The sequence below is a fragment of the Scyliorhinus canicula genome, chromosome 3, assembly GCF_902713615.1.
Source record: "Scyliorhinus canicula chromosome 3, sScyCan1.1, whole genome shotgun sequence".
Taxonomy (NCBI): Eukaryota; Metazoa; Chordata; class Chondrichthyes; order Carcharhiniformes; family Scyliorhinidae; genus Scyliorhinus; species Scyliorhinus canicula.
The window spans coordinates 125,296,884-125,315,474 of NC_052148.1; the positions used below are offsets into that span (position 1 = coordinate 125,296,884).

The window sequence follows — 18,591 nt, forward strand, 5'->3', positions numbered from 1 at the left end:
GCTGCAGTGTTCCAGTGAAATTCAATGCAAACTCAAAGACCAGCATCTCATCTTCCAATTCTGTCCTAATTAGACATGAGGTTACAGCCTTCTGCTTACAACACTGAATTCAATCATTTCAAACCATGAACTCTGTTCCCCATTCTGAATCTGATTTTTGCCAATGCTAGTTTGAATATTATTTTTCATGTTCTTGCTTTGGGATAGGATTGTTCATTATTCTGGCGTTTGCACTCACTCTGGAAAAATGTTCTGACATTTGACTACAACCACTACCACTCCCTTTGTTTCAAAACCATTACTATTTCATTTCTCCAGTCCTCTGCTCACTTTTGACGGCATATAAACCATCATATTTATGCCCTCCTTTAGTTCTGTGACGAGTCATATTTGACCCGAAACATTCACTCTATTTCTCTCTCCAAAGATGCTGCCAGATCGACTGAGTATTTCCAGTAATTTCTGCCTTCATGACACAGACCTATGGTTTTGGGCAAGAGATGCAGGGGGATGTAAGGAAGAACAACCTGGAATTTTCTACCATTGAGGATAGCAGATGTGGAGACAATCAATCATTCTAAAGGAAAATGAATGGGTACTTGCAGGAGCTCACATTCTCCTATTGGCTTCCAGGTTTCTTCATTGCCAAATCAACCAAATATACCAAATCAAAACACAGGATGGTAATAAATTAACTATGTGTATCAAATATATTATAAACTAGATGTATTCAAATCAGTAAAAAATTCAGATAATGTTATAAACCCTGAACATTGCTCTTGCATGCTTTTCATCTGCATTCCCATGTGTATTACTGGCTTGTAACACAGTTATACGGTGTTTCTAGAATATTGATCACACACATTCTTTTTTCCATACCTTCTTTGCAATGCATAGAGTACGGAGACCCTCTTTGGCATAATCATCTAAATAATTCTGAGTCCTTTCCTGAATGCCCTTCTGTTCCTGGTGGCCTGCAAGAAAACGGTCAATTGAGAACCAGCTCAAAACGCTGCAAACTATTCTCTATGACAGAAGCCATTTTCAATGCTATATCATGAACAATTAAACACGACCCATGTTACTGCTGAAAACAGATGGTCTGTGGTAAAAGAAAGGCTCAGTGAAATCACAGAACTACTTTGCAAACTGTGCATCAGTATAGTTCAATATTACAAATTTACATTAACCATTAATTATTTCAGTATTAAAGGAAGATCTGTGTGATATGATCCCCAGCCCCATGCAGTTTGACCATATTGTTCTATCCCAAGAATTTATCCTCGGCAGCACCTCCATTTTTCTCAAATACATATTGGCAACATAATCCAAAAGCACAGTATTAGTTTTCACATGTAGGCTGACAACATCCAGCTTTACCTCACCACCATCTCTCTTGACTCCTCCACTGTTGCCAAAATATCAGACTGCCGATACAACATCCAGCACTCAATGAGCAGAAATTTCCTCCAATTAAATATTGGGAAGTCTGAAGCTACTTTATCGATCCCCACAAACTTTGTTCAGTAACTACAATTCCATCCCTCTCCCTGGCAACAGTCTGAGGTTAAGCCAGTCTGTTGGCTCTGTTCGAGCAATACCTTGATTTTCAAAATCTCATCCTCGTTTTAAAATTCTTCCATTGCCTTGTACCTCCCTATCTCCGTAATTCATAAAACCATAAGACATAGGAGCAGAATTAGGCCTTTCAGCCTATCAAGTCTGCTCCGCCATTCAATCGTGGCTGATATATTTCTCATCCCCATTCTCTTGCCTTCTCCCCATAACCCCAGATCCCCTTATTAATCAAGAACCTCTCTATCTTAAAGACACTCAGTGATTTGGCCTCCAGAGCCTTCTGCGGCAATGAGTTTCACAGATTCACCACCCTCTGGATAATGAAATTCCTCCTCATCTCTACTTTAAAGGATTGTCCCTTCAGTTAGAGGCTGTAGCCGCTAGTTTCTCCCGCTAGTGGAAACATACTCTTCACGTTCACTCTATCTAGGCCTCTCAGTATTCTGTAAGTTTCAGTGAGATCCCTCCCCATCCTTCTAAACTCCATTGAGTACTGGCCCAGAGTCCTCAACCACTCCAGCCTCACAATTCTCCAATATATGTGCTCCTCTTAATTACGGTCTTCCTACCCCTCTCTGCCTCTATATCTCACGTTTATCCTTTAAGACAATTATTAAAACCTGCCTCTTCGACTCTGATTTTGGTCATCTGACCTAATGCGCTAGATCTTGCAGTCGCAATAGCAGTGAGTTCTGAGATGTTTATCGCTTCTCAGCCTTTTGGCCAAGATCAAGCGTCAGATCAAGCCCGAGATGAAGTGCAATGCCTTTTCTTGTCAGCTTGGATCTTGTACGTCTCTCTTGTGGAGACCATGAATCAGCTTCAATTTGAATTTAAATAGGTTTTTGGAGCAAGCAATGGGATGGATTAAGGGTTTGCCCTGCCCACTCTGTGCATTGGCTTTGTAACTTTAAGGGTGGGACAAAAAATTTTTGAAAACAATTCAGAGATGTTCAACACAATGGAGGGTCACAACAGAACCAGAGGTTCTGGGGAACTCAGTTACACTGAAATCCAAAATTTATGATTTGCCAGAATGGCTCCATGCTGGTTGCGAACAGACCCGCAAAAAGGTTCGTGAACTTCTTCCATGTGCCATGGAATCTCTCCTCGGAGCTCTTTAGCGACAATTTTATTTTTTCCAATTTCAAGAACTTGGCCAGGTGGGAGTGCTCTGCTTGCCGATAAGTAACACGAAGGCCAGAACATCCGCCCCGTCCCTGCCCAGAGCTCTGACACCCTGGTGGGCATGGCTCCATCTCGACCCCCACAACCCTTGACATGGCTTCGAAAAAGGCCGTCCAGAATTCCCCGGGTCTGGGGCAGGAAAAGAACATGTAGGTGTGGTTGGCTGGGCCTCCCAACCCCACTCGCACTTATCTTCCACCTCCAGTAAGAACCCGCTCATGCGTGCCTTAGTAAGGTACACCCTGTACACCACCTTGAGCTGCATCTGGCTTAGCCCAGAGCAAGAGGAGGTGGATTGATGGAACCATTAATTCACCAGACACGTGTTTCCGATGTGAATCTAGGCTTTAATCGACTTACTTCAGAGCCAGCCTGTTACCTGTCGATGAACTCAGTGAACTCAGGCTGACTCTGGACAAGGGTATTTATACAGCTGCACTAGGGGGAGGAGTCATGGGCAGAGCCAAGGGTGGAGCCCAGTACAAGTTCCTGAGTGCTCCCAGTGCTACTCCCCCTAGTGGTAGGATAGTGCTACTGCGCTTACAAAGACAGTGTGAATTAACATATATACATCTATGTTACATTCACCACATGGAGTTAATCCTGTGCAGCACCTCGATTCAGAGTCCTCCCCCTATCTCCATGCTCAGCTCCTCCTCCCATTTCAGTCCGGTCTCATCCAGTAGGGTCCTGACCTTTTCCATGGGTCGTCTGTAGATGTCACCACATTTGTCATCCCCCTAGTCCAGCCCTACCATTGTATGTGTGTCCGGGTCTCTGGGGAACGTTTTTGTCTCCTTGCGGAGAGTCATGCAGCTATAGTTGCCTGAGCTCATTCCCTTTTGGGAGTTTGTGCCCTCTCCAACTAAGAGATCCCCCAGGATCGCCAGTCTATTGTCCACGTACATGTCCTTCACTCTCAGAGGTTGAAAGGTTGAATAAACTTGGTTTGTTCTCACTGGAACGAAGGAGGTTGAGGGGCAACCTATTATGAGGGGCATAGACAGAGTGGATAGTCAGAGGTTTCTTCACAGGGTAGAGGGATCAATTACTAGGGGGCATAAGTTCAAGGTGTGAGGAGCAAGATTTAGAGGAGATGTACGAGGTAAGTTTTTTTTACACAGAGGGTCGTGGGTGCCTGGAGGAGGTGGTGGAAGCAGGGACGATAGTGACGTTTAAGGGGCATCTTGACAAATACATGAACAGGATGGGAATAGAGGGATACGGACCCTGAAGTGTAGAAGATTTTAGTTTAGATGGGCAGCATGGTTGGCGGAGGCTTGGAGGGTCGAAGGGCCTGTTCCTGTGCTGTACTTTTCTTTGTTCTTAACAGTGCTATCAAGCAGCACTTACTCAGCAATAACCTGCTCATGGGTGCCCAGTTTAGGTTCCGCGAGGGGCACTCAGCTTCTGACCTCACAACAGCCTTGGTGCAAACATGGAAAAAAGAGCTGAACTCAAGGGGTGGGCGGCATGGTAACACAGTGGGTTAACACTGTTGCTTCACAGCGCCAGGGTCCGAGATTCGATTTCCAGCTTGGGTCACTGTCTGTCTTTGTTCTCAGTGTCCCTCGGTCCTCCCGCCAAGCCCCAAATGTGGCTTCTGTCCTTGACAGTGTGAACCTATAGTTGTTTCAAATGGGGACCTCTATGGACATCTCACCAAGTTTGAAATGGTGTCTGAACTGGTTCCATGTCCTTAATGTGGTCACTACCACTGGGCTCCTGGAATGTGCTTATGTATGTTTGCAGGGGCCGGCAATGGTGCTGTGGCTAGCGCTCAGAGAGACATCCATGTGCAGGAGACCTCCTCAATTTGGACTCAGTCCACCTCCGGCTCCCTGAGCCAACCCCTCACCCTCTCCGCATTTGCTGTCCAGTGGTAGAATAGGAGGTTTGGTAGGGCCAGCCCTCCCATGTGTTGTGCTCGCCGTAAGATGGTCTTGCATATCCGAGGGACAATTCCCTCCCAGACAAAGGTCATAATTAACTTGTCGTCTCTGGTGATGAAGCATTTGGGGATGAAGATCAGGAGTGATCTGAATACGAAGAGGAACCTAAGCAACAAGTTGATTTTGACTGTTTGTATGCTTCCAGCTAGCGAAAGAAGGAGTGAGTCTTTTCCTTGCAGGTCCATTTTCACCTCTTCCACTAGGCTGGAGGGGTTATATTTTTGAAGCCTCTTCCAGGTATGGGCCACTTGGATCCCCAGGGACCTAAACTTGGTCTGGGTTACTTTAAACAATAGTTCCTCCAGCTCCACTCCTCCCTCGGGGATGATTGCATGGAATTCATAATTCTATGATTTTGCTGAGCTCTAGCAGTGCTTCCAGCCTTTGTTCCCTGTCCTCCCCCACCACCAGTATGTCCAGTCTGTCGAGGAACTGTTCCATAACTGAGTACCCCTCCAGGGATAGGTATGTAGCCTTTGGTCAAAATTTGCAAAGGCCTCATTAACCTTGCTTGGGTCTGCTACTATCCTATCATTTCTCTCCCTAACTTGCACTCTCTCTTTTGCAGCTGCTTGCTTTCTTAGCTGGTGAGCCAGCATGCATCTTGCCTTGTCTCCCATGTTTGTAGAATTGGTGGACTGCTTTCCTTGTGAAGAGCAGATCAAATTCCACCTACAACTTTTTCCTCTCCACCAGCAGTTTTAAGGTTCAGGCCGTGGAGTATTGCCGATCCACCTCCAGTATGGAGTCAATCAGCCACTGCTTGGCTGCCCTTTCTCTCCTGTCCCTTAGGGCCCTATAGGCTAGGATTTTGCACCTGATCACCGCATTCAGTGGTTCCCAGAAAGGAGAGGGTAAAACCGCCCCGTTCTGGTTGCAGGATCTATAACAGCCGATGGCTTGGGATATTTGTGTACAGAATTCCTTATCGTGAGGATAGCTAAACAGAGCCTCCATGGGGGGGACGTTGGGCCCAGCCGTCCTCCAACCTCACATCCATATAATGTGGCGCGTGGTTGGAGATTACAATCATGGATTATTCCGCCTTTGTTCCCCCTGGAAGCACCTACGACAAAGATGTCTATACGAAAGTAAGCCTTGTGCACATGGGAGAAGAAGAATTATTTTTCTCTCCGATGATTGAAACCCCGACCACCCTCATCTGCTCCATAGAGACATTTGATTCCTGTGCCATGCCTGACACAGTTCCTGACCTGTGGTTGGATCTGTCCATTGGCGGGTCCTGTACGCAGTTAAAGTCCCCTCCCTATCATAAGTCGGTGGGTGTCTAGGTCTGGGATTTCAGTTATTTTTTTGACAAATTCAACGTCGTCCCAGTTCATATATATTTACCAAAACTACTGGGGTCCCTTCCAGATTCCCGCTGACCATAACATATCGCCCCGCCCGTCCCCCTCAGGTCCATGATTGTGCCCGTTGCCGTGAATTAGACTGTTCTGTTCATTAGAATGGCCTTGTCCTGCTGTCAATACATGAATCAAATGCTTGTCCCACCCAGCCATGCTTACCCACAATCAGTCCCTCTCTCTTAGGTGTGTGGGCCTGGCCCTCTTTGTCCGGGCCTGCCCTTGCTCACGCGCCATTCACGATGGCTGCCGACTACTTCCTAATTTTCGCTATTTCCACGTGTTGTCTGCTGCAACCAGCACTCTATCCTCCCCACCCTTCCCGTTTATCCTCCTGTGCAGCTTGCCCTTGTGCGCCCCCCTTCTGGTCCCCGCTTAGCTTAATCCCCTTAATCTACCTTACCTGACATCCCCCCTTTTTTGCCCTGTTTAAGTTCTGTACTTCCCTTTCCCTTAGCCAGGCGCTCCCTCCCTCCCGGGAGGTGCACCGTGGCCTCTCCCTTTGTTGTACTTCTGTACACAGCATGCTTGCTAGTGTAATGGCTCCTCTAATATTCGGATTCCCCTATTTAACCCCATCTACCACTCTCTACTCTTTCCAACTCTTTCCCCACCCACCACGCATCTCTGCCGGTGGTCACCCCTGCCCCTCTCGAATTTCTGCGGCCCGTGCTCTGGCCATTGTCGTCTATCATTGGTTGCCCAGTCTATTCTTCTGGACAAACTTGTTGCCTCATCTGGGACATCTAAGTATTGTTCTTTACTCTGGTATGTGACCCATAGCTTGGCAGGGTACTGCATTCCAAACCGTACCCTTTTGTACAGTGCGGATTTGGCACCAATGTCCTGGTACAAGAGGATGGAATATCCTTCCCACTTGCACCCTCTCATAGTCTTCACCCATCTCAGGATCTACTCTTTCCCCAGGCACCTGTGGAGCTTCACGATAATCGCCCATGGTGGTTCCCCAGCTCTGGCCACTGCAAAGCGACCTGTGGGCACGGTCTATCTCTGGGGGTTTGGAGAAGCCCTCCCCACCGATCAGCTTCCCAAGCATCGCTGCTACGTATTTTGTAGGGTTTCTCTCCTCCATCCCCTGCACAGCCCTACGGTCCTCAGATTTGGTTCCCCTGTTCGCTGACTTTATCCATCAGCCCTTTCTGGGTCTTGACCAGGCTCGCTACCTCAGCCTCGAGTGCTGTGATCCGGTCCCCTTGGTCTTTGGTGGCTTTTTCTAGGTCCCGCGTCATATTTTCCTGGGCCTCTAGCCTCCACTCCATATTGTCCATTGCCTCCCTCATGAGGGCTGTCGCAGCTTCCACTGTCGCCTCAACAGCTGAGAGGAGGTCTATTTTCATCTCCTCCCTATGTTTCTGGAGTCAGAGGTGATGAAGCCCATCAACTTGTCCATCAGCACCTGGGTCTGTGCTGGGAGCACTGTGGAGTCGACCCTCACCAGTACTGTGCCTCCACATGTGGTTCCCTGCTCAGAGGCCGAGGTTTCCCTCGCCTTGTCTTTACTGGCTTTTCGGCTGGGCGGCTGATTCTTTCTCATCCTACTTGGCAGCACCTGTCAATTGGGGGGAGGGGGGGGGGGAGGATTAGTCTTGGGGCTTAAGAGTATCTTTGGTGCCCGATTGTTGGAGTTAAAATACCTTGGTTGAGGTTCTTAGGTAAGAAAATAATCTTTATTAGTGTCACAAGTATGCTTACATTAACACTGCAATGAAGTTACTGTGAAAATCCCCAGTCACCACATTCCGGCGTCTGTTCCGGTACACTGAGGGAGAATTCAGAATGTCCAATTCACCTAACAGCACATCTTTCAGGACTTGTGGAAGCATACCGGAGCATCCGGAAGAAACCCATGCAGACACAGGGAGAACATACAGGCTTCCAAAAGGCAGTGACCCAAGCCAGGAATCGAACCCGAGTCCCTGGCACTGTGAAGCAACAGTGCTAACCACTAACGTGCCGCCCTCCAGCACCTTACATGCGACTGCTCAGCTCATGGTCGCCACCTAAGTCTTGGGATGTTTTATTACATTAAAGGTGCTACAAACTGTTGTTACAATGTACACCTGGACTTGTAACTGGTAAATATTTAGCAAATTTGTGTGATACATCTCACATCACAATATCTTTCCTCCATAAATGTTGTTACATTTCAGGCTTTCTCACAACATTTTATGTGTTCACATAAAGTTGCCAATTTCCTTAAGCAGAAAGAGGCTCCCATGTGACCAAACTGGGAATTGTATATGAATGAGACAATGCACACAGGACTAACAGTTAAAATACCATGCACTGCAGGATAAGTCCACCATTCTTTCCTGTCCACTGAGTTGACCACTGTCATTCTGTCAAAGTGTTACATTCAGTCTCCCTTGACCCTGAACTTATAACCACCAACTTTTCTTCCTTGCTTTCAGGATAGCTGACATTATTAATGAATCTAATTTTCCATTTGCTTGTGTCATGAGAAATAAAGGTTATTCTATCCCACAAACACACTTGCTTCAATTATAATCATACCTTAGTAATCAAGCACATTTGAAATATGATAAACTGTCAAGTTTTTTTTCATTTATATCGGCCCCAGATAGTGTGCAAAGCAAAATTATATTAACTTAATATCTCTAATTACTGAATAAAACAGTGAGAGCAGTTAGCAGCACAAATAAATTATAATTAATGTAAAATTGAAAATATATTTCACCTATAAAGCCTATTTATGTGGTGAGGATGGAAACACAGCTATTCTCTGGAAAGCGGAACCTGGTTCTATTCTGCTGCTAAAATTCTGCCTTTCACACAGGGGTGAGAGAGGCAGGTGATAGAATCAAGAGGTTGTGCTTGGGGACTTTCTGGCATCCTTTTATCCTTCAGTCCTTACAAAGGCTTGAATTGAACACTTTTCAGCGGAGTGCCAATATTTTCATTGAGGCCTCCAGAAAGGTGCTCATAAGCTCTGAAGTCAAGGGCAATATCTCAGAGGGGATCAATCACCCTCACTTCTCCTTCAAATGGCTCCTTTTAGATTTAAAACACTTCTACTTCTTCAATCTGTGAAAGGCATGATCCTATAGGTCAGAACCCATAATAGAATGGTGATGGTTCATCCTGCATTTCAAGGGTTCATTGAAATGACCCTGCTGCCTCCAGTAATGAATGTATTTACCCCAACTACTCTAAATGGTTCAATGCTGTGATACAGGGTGGGGACATGTCTTTCGGTATCAGCAAGGCCTTCTCTGGCATACCTCCAAGGATGCAGTAGTCTATGACTGAGGTCATAAATTGACAATTAACTATAATGGGAAAACAACTGTTAGCGGAAGAAATTGCTATATATGTCAGGATTGGTATATAAAGATGTCCCAAAGTATTGTAATAGCACAGGTCAAGGGCAAACCAGCAGGCAAGGGGTTAAAGTCACACATTGGAAATCATTTAATCATCTCACACAGCATATGAATATGAAAAGGGAAACACAGGAGGCCCCAGTAAGTCTAAGGGATCCATTGTCCAATACATTCACACCTCTTCTAGAAGTTAAACATGTTAAGCACAAACCCATGAGATTGTAAGGAAACATTATATTCTTTAATCGTTTTCCCATTACTGGGACCAGAACATATGCATACTGATCACTTTGTATTGTTCCGAATGATTCAGTGACGTCAATACCTGCTTGTGACTCTGAAGAACTTTAAATATATATGCATGTAATTCTGAGGACAGGCAGAGAGCTGACCTTTGCGAGCTACTGGATAGTCGCAATATCTATCTTTCCTGTGTGCACACAGTTTTTCCGAATTATGGGGCAGCACGATGGTGCAGTGGTTAGCATTGCTGCCTCATGGCGCCGAGGTCCCAGGTTCGATCCCAGCTCTGGGTCACTGTCTGTGTGGAGTTTGCACATTCTCCCCTTGTTTGCGTGGGTTTCGCCCCCACAGCCCAAAAGGTGTGTAAGCTAGGTGGATTGGCCACGCTAAATTGCCCCTTAATTGGAAAAAATGAATTGGGTTCATTTATAAAAAAGAAATTTTTTTTTTCTGAATTAAACAAAGTTTTACCAACACCACGCGGTCGAGTACAGACTTTGAGGTTTTCTTCCCTCCAACACAACTCTGCATAACAATGACTGAGATCTTTATATTAAGTCACAGTCATATGAAGGAATAGGAACACTGCTGGAATCAAATAAACCAGGTTCTCTTTCATATATCAATTCATTTGCCTCTATTTCATCATCTCTTAATTCTCCTCTTTACAAATCCAAATATCTTTGAAGTGCATTAATAGTTCCTGCTGCTTGTTTTCTCCTGCTTATCCTACAACTCTATTACCCATTAGTTGAAAAAGTTTCAGTTGTTTCCATTTTTACTTGTAATTTTTTCATTTTTAACCTGAGCTGCTTTGTATTTCAATCTTTCAGTGAAGTTAAAAATTTGCCTGCACCCATCATAACAATCTGCAAAATATTAATGAGCTTTATTCAAATGAGTTTTGGAAAAAGACCAGTAGGTTTTCACGACCATTTGTATGAAAAAAATGCTTCTTTATTTGACAATTAAATGGCTTAGCTCAGATGTTAACATTAAACTCCCAAGCTGTTTCAGTACAGCTACAACACTGGCATATACCTGGCAATATGGCAAGGAATCATATGGCAAGTAACTCACCTCCTGACCCCACCAAAGGTTGTCCATCATCTACAAGGTACAAGTCAGGAGTGTAATGGAATACTCTCCACTTGCCTGGATAAACACTCGAGAAGCTTCACACCATCCAGGACAAAGCAGCCCGCTTTGATTGATTGCTCCCCCTTCCACAAACATTCAAATACTCCACCACCGAGGAACAATGGCACCTTGTGTACCATCTACAAGATGCACTGCAGTAACTCACCAAAGTTTGTTGGACAACGCCTTCCAAACCCATGACCACTACCATCTAGAAGGACAAGAGCAGCAGATACCTGGGAACCCCACCACCTGGAGGTTCCCCTCAAAGTCACTCACCACCCTGACTTGGAAATATATCACCTTTCCTTCACTGTCGCAGGGGCAATGCCCTGGAACTCCCTATCTAATAGCACAGTGGGTGTACCTATATGTCAAGGCATGCGGCGGTTCAAGAAGGTAACTCACCACTACCTTCTGAAGCGCAACTTGGGATGGGCAATAAATGCTTGCCGGGCCAGTGACACCCACATCCCTTAAATTGATAAAAAGAAAATTTCCCCACCAAAAGAAATAGTTGCTCGAGGTGAAATGTTTGAATTTTGAAACTAAATGCCATGGCAAGTGGATTCTGCCCTGAGTGACAGGAAATAAATGTTTGTTTTTGTGCTCAGAAGCTAATTAATTATGCAGAAGCAAGTATATCTCATGGCAGCTCAAGAACTAATTTAATTGCTGTGTTGTTGCCTAATGGGGTTGAAGGTCTGGGCGCCATGTTTAATCGCCATCCAAGCACATTTTACTCTCTCCAACTCAGCTGTCTCCAGTGGATCCATAGAGATGGCTGCCAACAAATAGGAGGCTGCACCCAGGTTTAGTCACAACTCCCTCAAGGTTTTGTTAAGAGGAGTACACCAACATGTGCTGTACCTGAGGAATGGCTCCAGGAAGCACACCAGCCTCATCTCTCCTGCCTGGGAGACAATAGTAAAGCAGGTCACTCCCAGCTATCTGTTAATCTATATATAAACTACCCAAATGCTGAGATGAGATCCAGTCTGTCAACCGGCTGGCAAATACTCCTGCAACGCTATCCAATATAGGAAGAGAATGCATGATCTCATCCGTTCTGCCAGTTAGTCTTCAGCCAATTCCAGTAACACACTCTCATCATGACATCATGCGCTCAAAGTGCTACGCTCTTCAAGGATCTCATACAATATTAGTGGGGGGCACTTATCAGCCCTGGTTGTCTTATGGATCACCACCATCTCACCCATCAGGCTGCATAAACTCCATCCTCACTCCTTTTGGGGAGGGCTCACTACACACAGGAAGCATGTATGCTTCCCAACCGCTGCTCAACCCCTTCTCACATTCCTTTGCTTCCTTTTCAAGCAGTCTAAACTTGCACACAACAGGAAGGAGACACATCAAACAGGAGGAAGGTCGGACAACATCACGGAGTTCACCAGATTTGAGGAGGATGCGCCAAGCTGGCTGGAGAAGGTGAGACCGGCTTCTCCCAGCAACTTAGTGTGAATGAGACCTCCAGAGTTAATCACATCCTGACATTTACAGCAGGTGATTTGCAATATTGCTTTCTGCCTGCTCTTGAACTAAATCGGTCTTCTCTCTTTCTCACAGGCACCAGCAGGCCCAGGTACACCAGGATCACTAAGATATGCCCCAGCCCCCTGTCCACCTCAGAGAATGCTGATGAGCCAAATCAAGATCATCCTTCACTGTATTCACCCACACGATTCACCAGCACAGAGACACACTTCAGTGTCTCATGGATCTCGGTTAGTCTCGGAATCACTTTCTGGAGAACACCTCACTGACATGTCTCTGCAGCATTTGGAAGCAGTGGCACCAAAGTCTCTGGAATCTGGAGGACCGCTGGATACCAGGCACCTGCTGAGTCCAAGTCAGATGATGAGCCTCTGCGAGTGCCGACACAATACTGGAGATGCAGCAACAGGCAAACTAGAGCAAAGGATGGAGGAGGCCGTTGGCATTCTATCTGACATAGTGGCTCCAACATAAGAGTTCCTCAAGGTCACCATGGGAGGGATGGCGATGGCCTCAGAAACCTTGGTCCAGCATACTTTGCCGAATTTGTTCTTGGAACAGCACTTCATGATTATAGGCATTGGTGAGTTCCATCAGTTACTAGGCAAGAGTGGGCAGGGCACCTTGAACGTCCTCCTGGGGCCATGTCTCCTCAAGGACTCAAGGAGGGGTCCTCAAGTCACCTTCCAATCTCACTTCATACCAGCAGGAACTCACATTGGTCTGAAACATGTTTGAAAATAAGTGGCATGCAACGGTCAGTCCTCACTCCGCTTGGGACTTTGAGGCAGATGCAACATTCAAAGCTTACATACAACAGCACATCGAGGCCTGTGGAATGTGACACTGTTGACTGTAGGTTAGTCTTCTCCCAGCGGGTGCCTCCATAGTCCAGGAGGAGACCACAATGGGCCTGAGGGGGTTACACACACCACGGGCCAGGTAGGAGTCACTAGTCAGCAGGGTGACTGGCCCACCCATCAACCTGCCATTAAAGAAGTTATGGAAAAATTGCGAACTGTTTTCACACCTGTGGGAGACCAATTTTTGGGTTCTCTCCAAATTTCCTGCTCGCCATGAAACTCCCCATGGGCAGGATGGAAATGTTCCGCCCTCTTTCGTAATACAAAAATGTGCATTTTCAGTGCTTTTCATCATCCACAGAATGTCCCCAAGGGCTTTACAGCTAATGAAGCACACAATCAATCTATGCACAGCATGTTCTTACCAACATTAATGTGATATTGACCATATAATCTGTTTTTGTGATGTTGACTGAGGTTCAACTATTGGCCCGAAGACTGGGAGTAACTCCTCTGCTCTTCTTCAACAGGTGCTATGAAATTTTTTCTGTTCACCTGAGTGTGGAAACGGGGCCTCAGTTTAATGTCATCCAAAAGACTGCAACTCCAACAGTGCAGTATTTCTTTAGTAGCGCACTGGAGTGTGAGCCTTGATTTTTGTGCTCGAGTCCTGTGTAGAAATTGAACTTAAAATCTTCTGCCTCAAGAAGTGAAAGTGTTTTCAACTAAGCGATAAATGACACTACCCTACATTGATTTACCTGTTGAATCCTTTGGATGGAAGGTCTATGGGCAGCAGAGAGATCTTCAATCCTCACAAGGAAATGAGAGCAGGTGACCAAGAATGTCAAGTCCCAGAGCTTGGGCCCCGAGGACCAGGAGTGCCAAAAGAGGTCTAATGTCCTCATACTGGTGGTCAAGGTCAGTGAATGCATTCTCTCATCACAACCTCTCATATAGCTCAGTGCATCACACGCCCTTCACTCACCTATGAGCACTTCCTGATGCTCAGGACTAAGGCTCAACATTCAGATACCTTGCCTCACCCTGACGCTTACCAATACTGCCTACCCCCCACTCCTATCACTCACTGCCTGCACATTTTTCCAGTTATTCAGCTATGGCAGGCACATCACTCAAACGCAGTGTTACACTGCCATTGACATTCTGTCCTCTCTACTCCAGGACAATGGAAGGGAGTAGAGTGTCTAGGTCAGGACAAGGACACCTGCCTTACCTCGGAGAAGATGGATATCTGTATCACATTGGCTGCAATGGGCCCATTAAACCAGATGTCACCCAGAACATTGATTCCCATACAACTTCTGAACTAATGAAGCAGCCTACGTCCACAGGCAGCAAGACTTGGGAAGATACTGCAAATCACATTTGTGCCGCAGAAGTGCTGGACAATGGCATCTCCAACAAGGGAGAATTTAACGATCTACCCATTGAGTTCAACAGGATTACAATAATTGAATTCCCATCGTCAACATCCTGAAATTACCGTTGACCAAAAACTGAACTGGACCAGCCATATAAATACTGTGACAATATGAGCAGTTATAGAGGCAGGGAATCAGGTGGTGAGAAACTCACATCTTGATTCCCCCAAGCCTATCTGTAGAAGCCCTGCTGTGCAGAAGGAGGCAGTTTGGCCCAGTGAGTTTACACCAACCCTCCGAAAGAGCACCCTACCTAGGCCTCCCCTACCCTATCCCCTTCACACCGAAACTACACACCTTTGGACACTAAGGGGCAATTTTGCATGACCAATCCACCTAACCTGTGCAGCTTTGGATCGGAAGAGGAAACCCACGCAGACACAGGGAGAATGTGCAAACTCCACACAGACAGTCACCCAAGGCTCGAATCAAATCTGTGCAAACCACTGTGCCACCGTGTAGATGTCAAACATCTGCAAGGCACAAATGAGGGGTGTGAGAGAATACTTTTTATTGTCTTGCTGTGTGCAGCTCCAACAATATTCAGGATGCTCAATACAATCCACAACACAGCAGCCCCCTTCATCAGCACTCCACCCATCACCTTAAACTTCACTTCCTCCACCATCAACAAACAGTGGCAGCAGAGTGTACCATATAAAAGATGCACTACAGTAAATAGCCAGAGTTCCTTCAGCAGCACCTTCCAAATTCACTCAAAGGGTTATGAATCTGTGAAGGTTTCTACCCCAGAGTGCAGTTGACTCCGGAACACTAAACAAATTTGAGGGGAAGATAGAATGGTTTTTAATTAGTCGCGGGATGAAGGGTTATGGGTAGCGGGCAGGATGATGGAGATGAGGCTGAGATGAAGTCAGCCATGATCATATTGAATGGCGGAGCAGGTTCAAGGGGTAAAATTGCCTACTCCTGCTCCTAGCACAGTGGTTAGCACTGTTGCTTCACAGCACCAGGGAGCCATGTTTTATTCCCGGCTTGGGTCACTGTCTGCGCGGAATCTGCACATTCTCCCCGTGCATGCTTGGGTTTCCTCCGGGTGCTCCGGTTTCCTCCACAAGTCCCGAGAGACATGCTCTCAGGTGAATTGTATATTCTGAATTCTCCTTCTGTGTACCCGAACAGGTGCCAGAGTGTGGCAACTAGGGGCTTTTCACAGTAACTTCATTGTAGTGTTAACATAAGCCTACTTGTGACAAGAATAAAGATTATTATTATGTTCTTATGATTAACCTCCACTAAATAGAAGAACACGGAACACCAATACTCGTAACTTCATTTTTAAGTCAGTCACTAACCTGATTTAGAACTATATTCAGCATTTTGTCACTGTCGCTGATAAGATCTTGGAACTGTGTTCCTAACAGCACTGTGGATAAGTTGACCCCACAAAGACGACAGTAACAACTTTCTCACCGGCAATTAGGGATGGGCAATAAATGTTGACTTCGCCAACGATGCCCACAAGAATGAATGTTAAACTGACAGATCTGTAGTTTGCTGGTTTCTCCTTCCCTCCCTCCCTTTTAACTAATGGAGTGATATTGCTATTTTCCAATTCAGAGGCACATTTCCTAATACAGTTAACTTTGGAAAGTTTTGGCCAACTCCCCTTATATGTAACTTCTTCAGCTATTTCTTCCAATATTTGGGTGTGAAAACAATTAGGTTCTTGAGATAGGTCTTCGGTCTCATTCCTTTTCCATTTTTATAAACTTATGTCAAATTTACTAACTTCCTTACTTTGACTTATTTTTTGATTCATGTGTACAGCTGGTATTTTGTTCTCTAGCTCCACTGTGAAAACGGATGCAAAGTTCTCATTTAACAAAGCTGTTATTTCCTATTATCCATTAGTCTCGCCTACATCTGTCTTTAATGGGCCATATTTACCATTTTTGTTCTCTTTACATATCATTTACTAGTTTTTTAATATTTCCTTTTTGCACCTCTTATTACTTTAGTTTTATCCCTTTATTATGTTTTGTCGCTCTCCCAGTCTATTGGATTTCCTCTTACCAGAACATTTGTACAAACTATTACTTTTAACTCAATACTGTACCTTACCTTAATTCTGGACTATGATTAAGTACAGAAATTGAGCTTTTGCCTCCTAACAGTGCATAGTTTTGCAAATGTACTTTGTATAGTTTTGTACAGCACCCAATATTTCTTTGACTGCTTCTTACTATTTGCCTGTAGATGTACTTATCAACAGCTGAGTCCAGTTTACTGTGATCAATTCATTTCTCATTCCTTTGAGGTTTGCCTATATTTAAAAGTTTTGTTTGTGTCTATTTTGCAACAACAGGAGGCGTGTCTGCAGTGAGCAGCTATCTATAACAGTCTAAGTTGGAAAATGTGATCCAGTCAGGGCACAGGCTTGTTAATTGCCGAATCTTTTGTGATTGGATTATGGTGTTCATGAGATAGAAAACGAGGAAGAAGTGCTTTTCAATGTTTAGTATTTTTGCGCCTGGTTATAACATGTTGTTTCAGTTTCAAATAATTTATAAAGACATCCAGAATTCAAAGACTTAAAGAACAGGCATATGCAAAAACTACAACTCTTAACATACCTTTAGTAGAAGTATCCAAAAGATCCATCATGACTGAATCGGCACCTTTTGTATAAACAACTACTTTATTAGTCAGTGGATGTCGGACTACCACAGACATCCTCTTTCGAATTGAGTCAAATGGTAATATGTGCAAGAGTTGAAAATGTAATCGTCCTACATTGTCAAGCTCCACAGTGACTTGATTAGGAGTCTTAGATAATAAAGTGCACTTATAGGCCCGAGCTGCATGCACCAACGCAGCTTCATCTGGGCTCTCGGCTTCATAACGCAATTCTTCTGCAGATCTATCCCGACCTGCGAGTAAGCTGTCTGCAGTTTCCTCAAGCTCTTCGGACATATTTGCAACATTTTCCTCAGCTGGAGAATAGCCACAAGTGGCATTGATTTCCTTAGTTAATCCAGCAGCTGCTTCAGTTTGTTCCTTGAGTGTACTGGGTGAAGCCGGCTTCATTCTATCTAACAGTTTGTTGGCATAACTACTTGGACTTTCTGTAAAGAAATCTTTTCCACTTGAAAGCGAGGAAGCATTCACACGAGACACCGAAAATCTATGAAACATCTGCTTTATATCTTCCAGGGTCTTCCTTCGCGTATTGTTGACTGATGGTATTCGTACCTTTATCAACATAAAAATATATTAAAATTAGACAAGCTTCACCATTCTCATATGTATGTGAAGTAACAGTTATTCCACTCCAACAGGGAGAACTGACCGTTTCTTAAAAAAAACTTCTAATACATTGAGAAAAGGACATGAGAGCCTTAATATTTCTTTCGTGTAATTCAGTACAAATTAGGAGCCATTGCTGATTGGTAATTGTCTAAAAAATTCCCTCTCTTCTCATTACTTTCTCCAAGGTTTAAAATACAAATTTCTGTTTACAATGAAAATGAAATGAAATGAAAATCGCTTATTCTCACGAGTAGGCTTCAATGAAGTTACTGTGAAAAGCCCCTAGTCGCCACATTCCGGCGCCTGTCCGGGGAGGCTGGTACTGGAATCGAACTGTGCTGCTGGCCTGCTTGGTCTGCTTTAAAAGCCAGCGATTTAGCTGAGTGAGCTAAACCAGCCCCTGATACAATGATACAATATTCAAAGTAATAGACAAAGACTGCATGTGCTCAAACTGTCTTAGAACTGCAAACAGAAATACTTTTTATTTAATTAATTCACAAGATATGGGCTTTGCTGCCCAAGTCAGCATTCATTGCCCATCCTCAAGTGCCCTTGAGAAGGTGGTGGTGAGATGCATTCTTGAACGGCTGCAGTCCATGTGGTGCAGGAACAACCATAGAGATGTTAGGATGGGAGTTCCAGGATTTTGACTCACTTTTCAAATACTGATGATTTCAATGTCTTATCCTCTTTCCTCCAAACTCACTGACCACTTGCCT

At 44.9% G+C, this 18,591-nt stretch overlaps 1 protein-coding gene across 5 annotated transcripts in view; it reads right to left on the reverse strand.

Annotated features, from left to right (window-relative positions):
• Nucleotides 1-18,591, reverse strand: part of LOC119962941 (probable phospholipid-transporting ATPase VD) — a 363,410-nt gene that overhangs the window by 89,569 nt on the left and 255,250 nt on the right. For all 5 annotated transcript variants that reach the window (XM_038791265.1, XM_038791266.1, XM_038791263.1 and 2 more), the window contains 2 exons: nucleotides 17,194-17,812; nucleotides 880-974 (listed from right to left, as the gene is read on the reverse strand). In XM_038791265.1, the coding sequence (XP_038647193.1) occupies nucleotides 880-974; nucleotides 17,194-17,812 (714 nt within the window). The remainder of the gene's footprint in view (nucleotides 1-879; nucleotides 975-17,193; nucleotides 17,813-18,591) is intronic.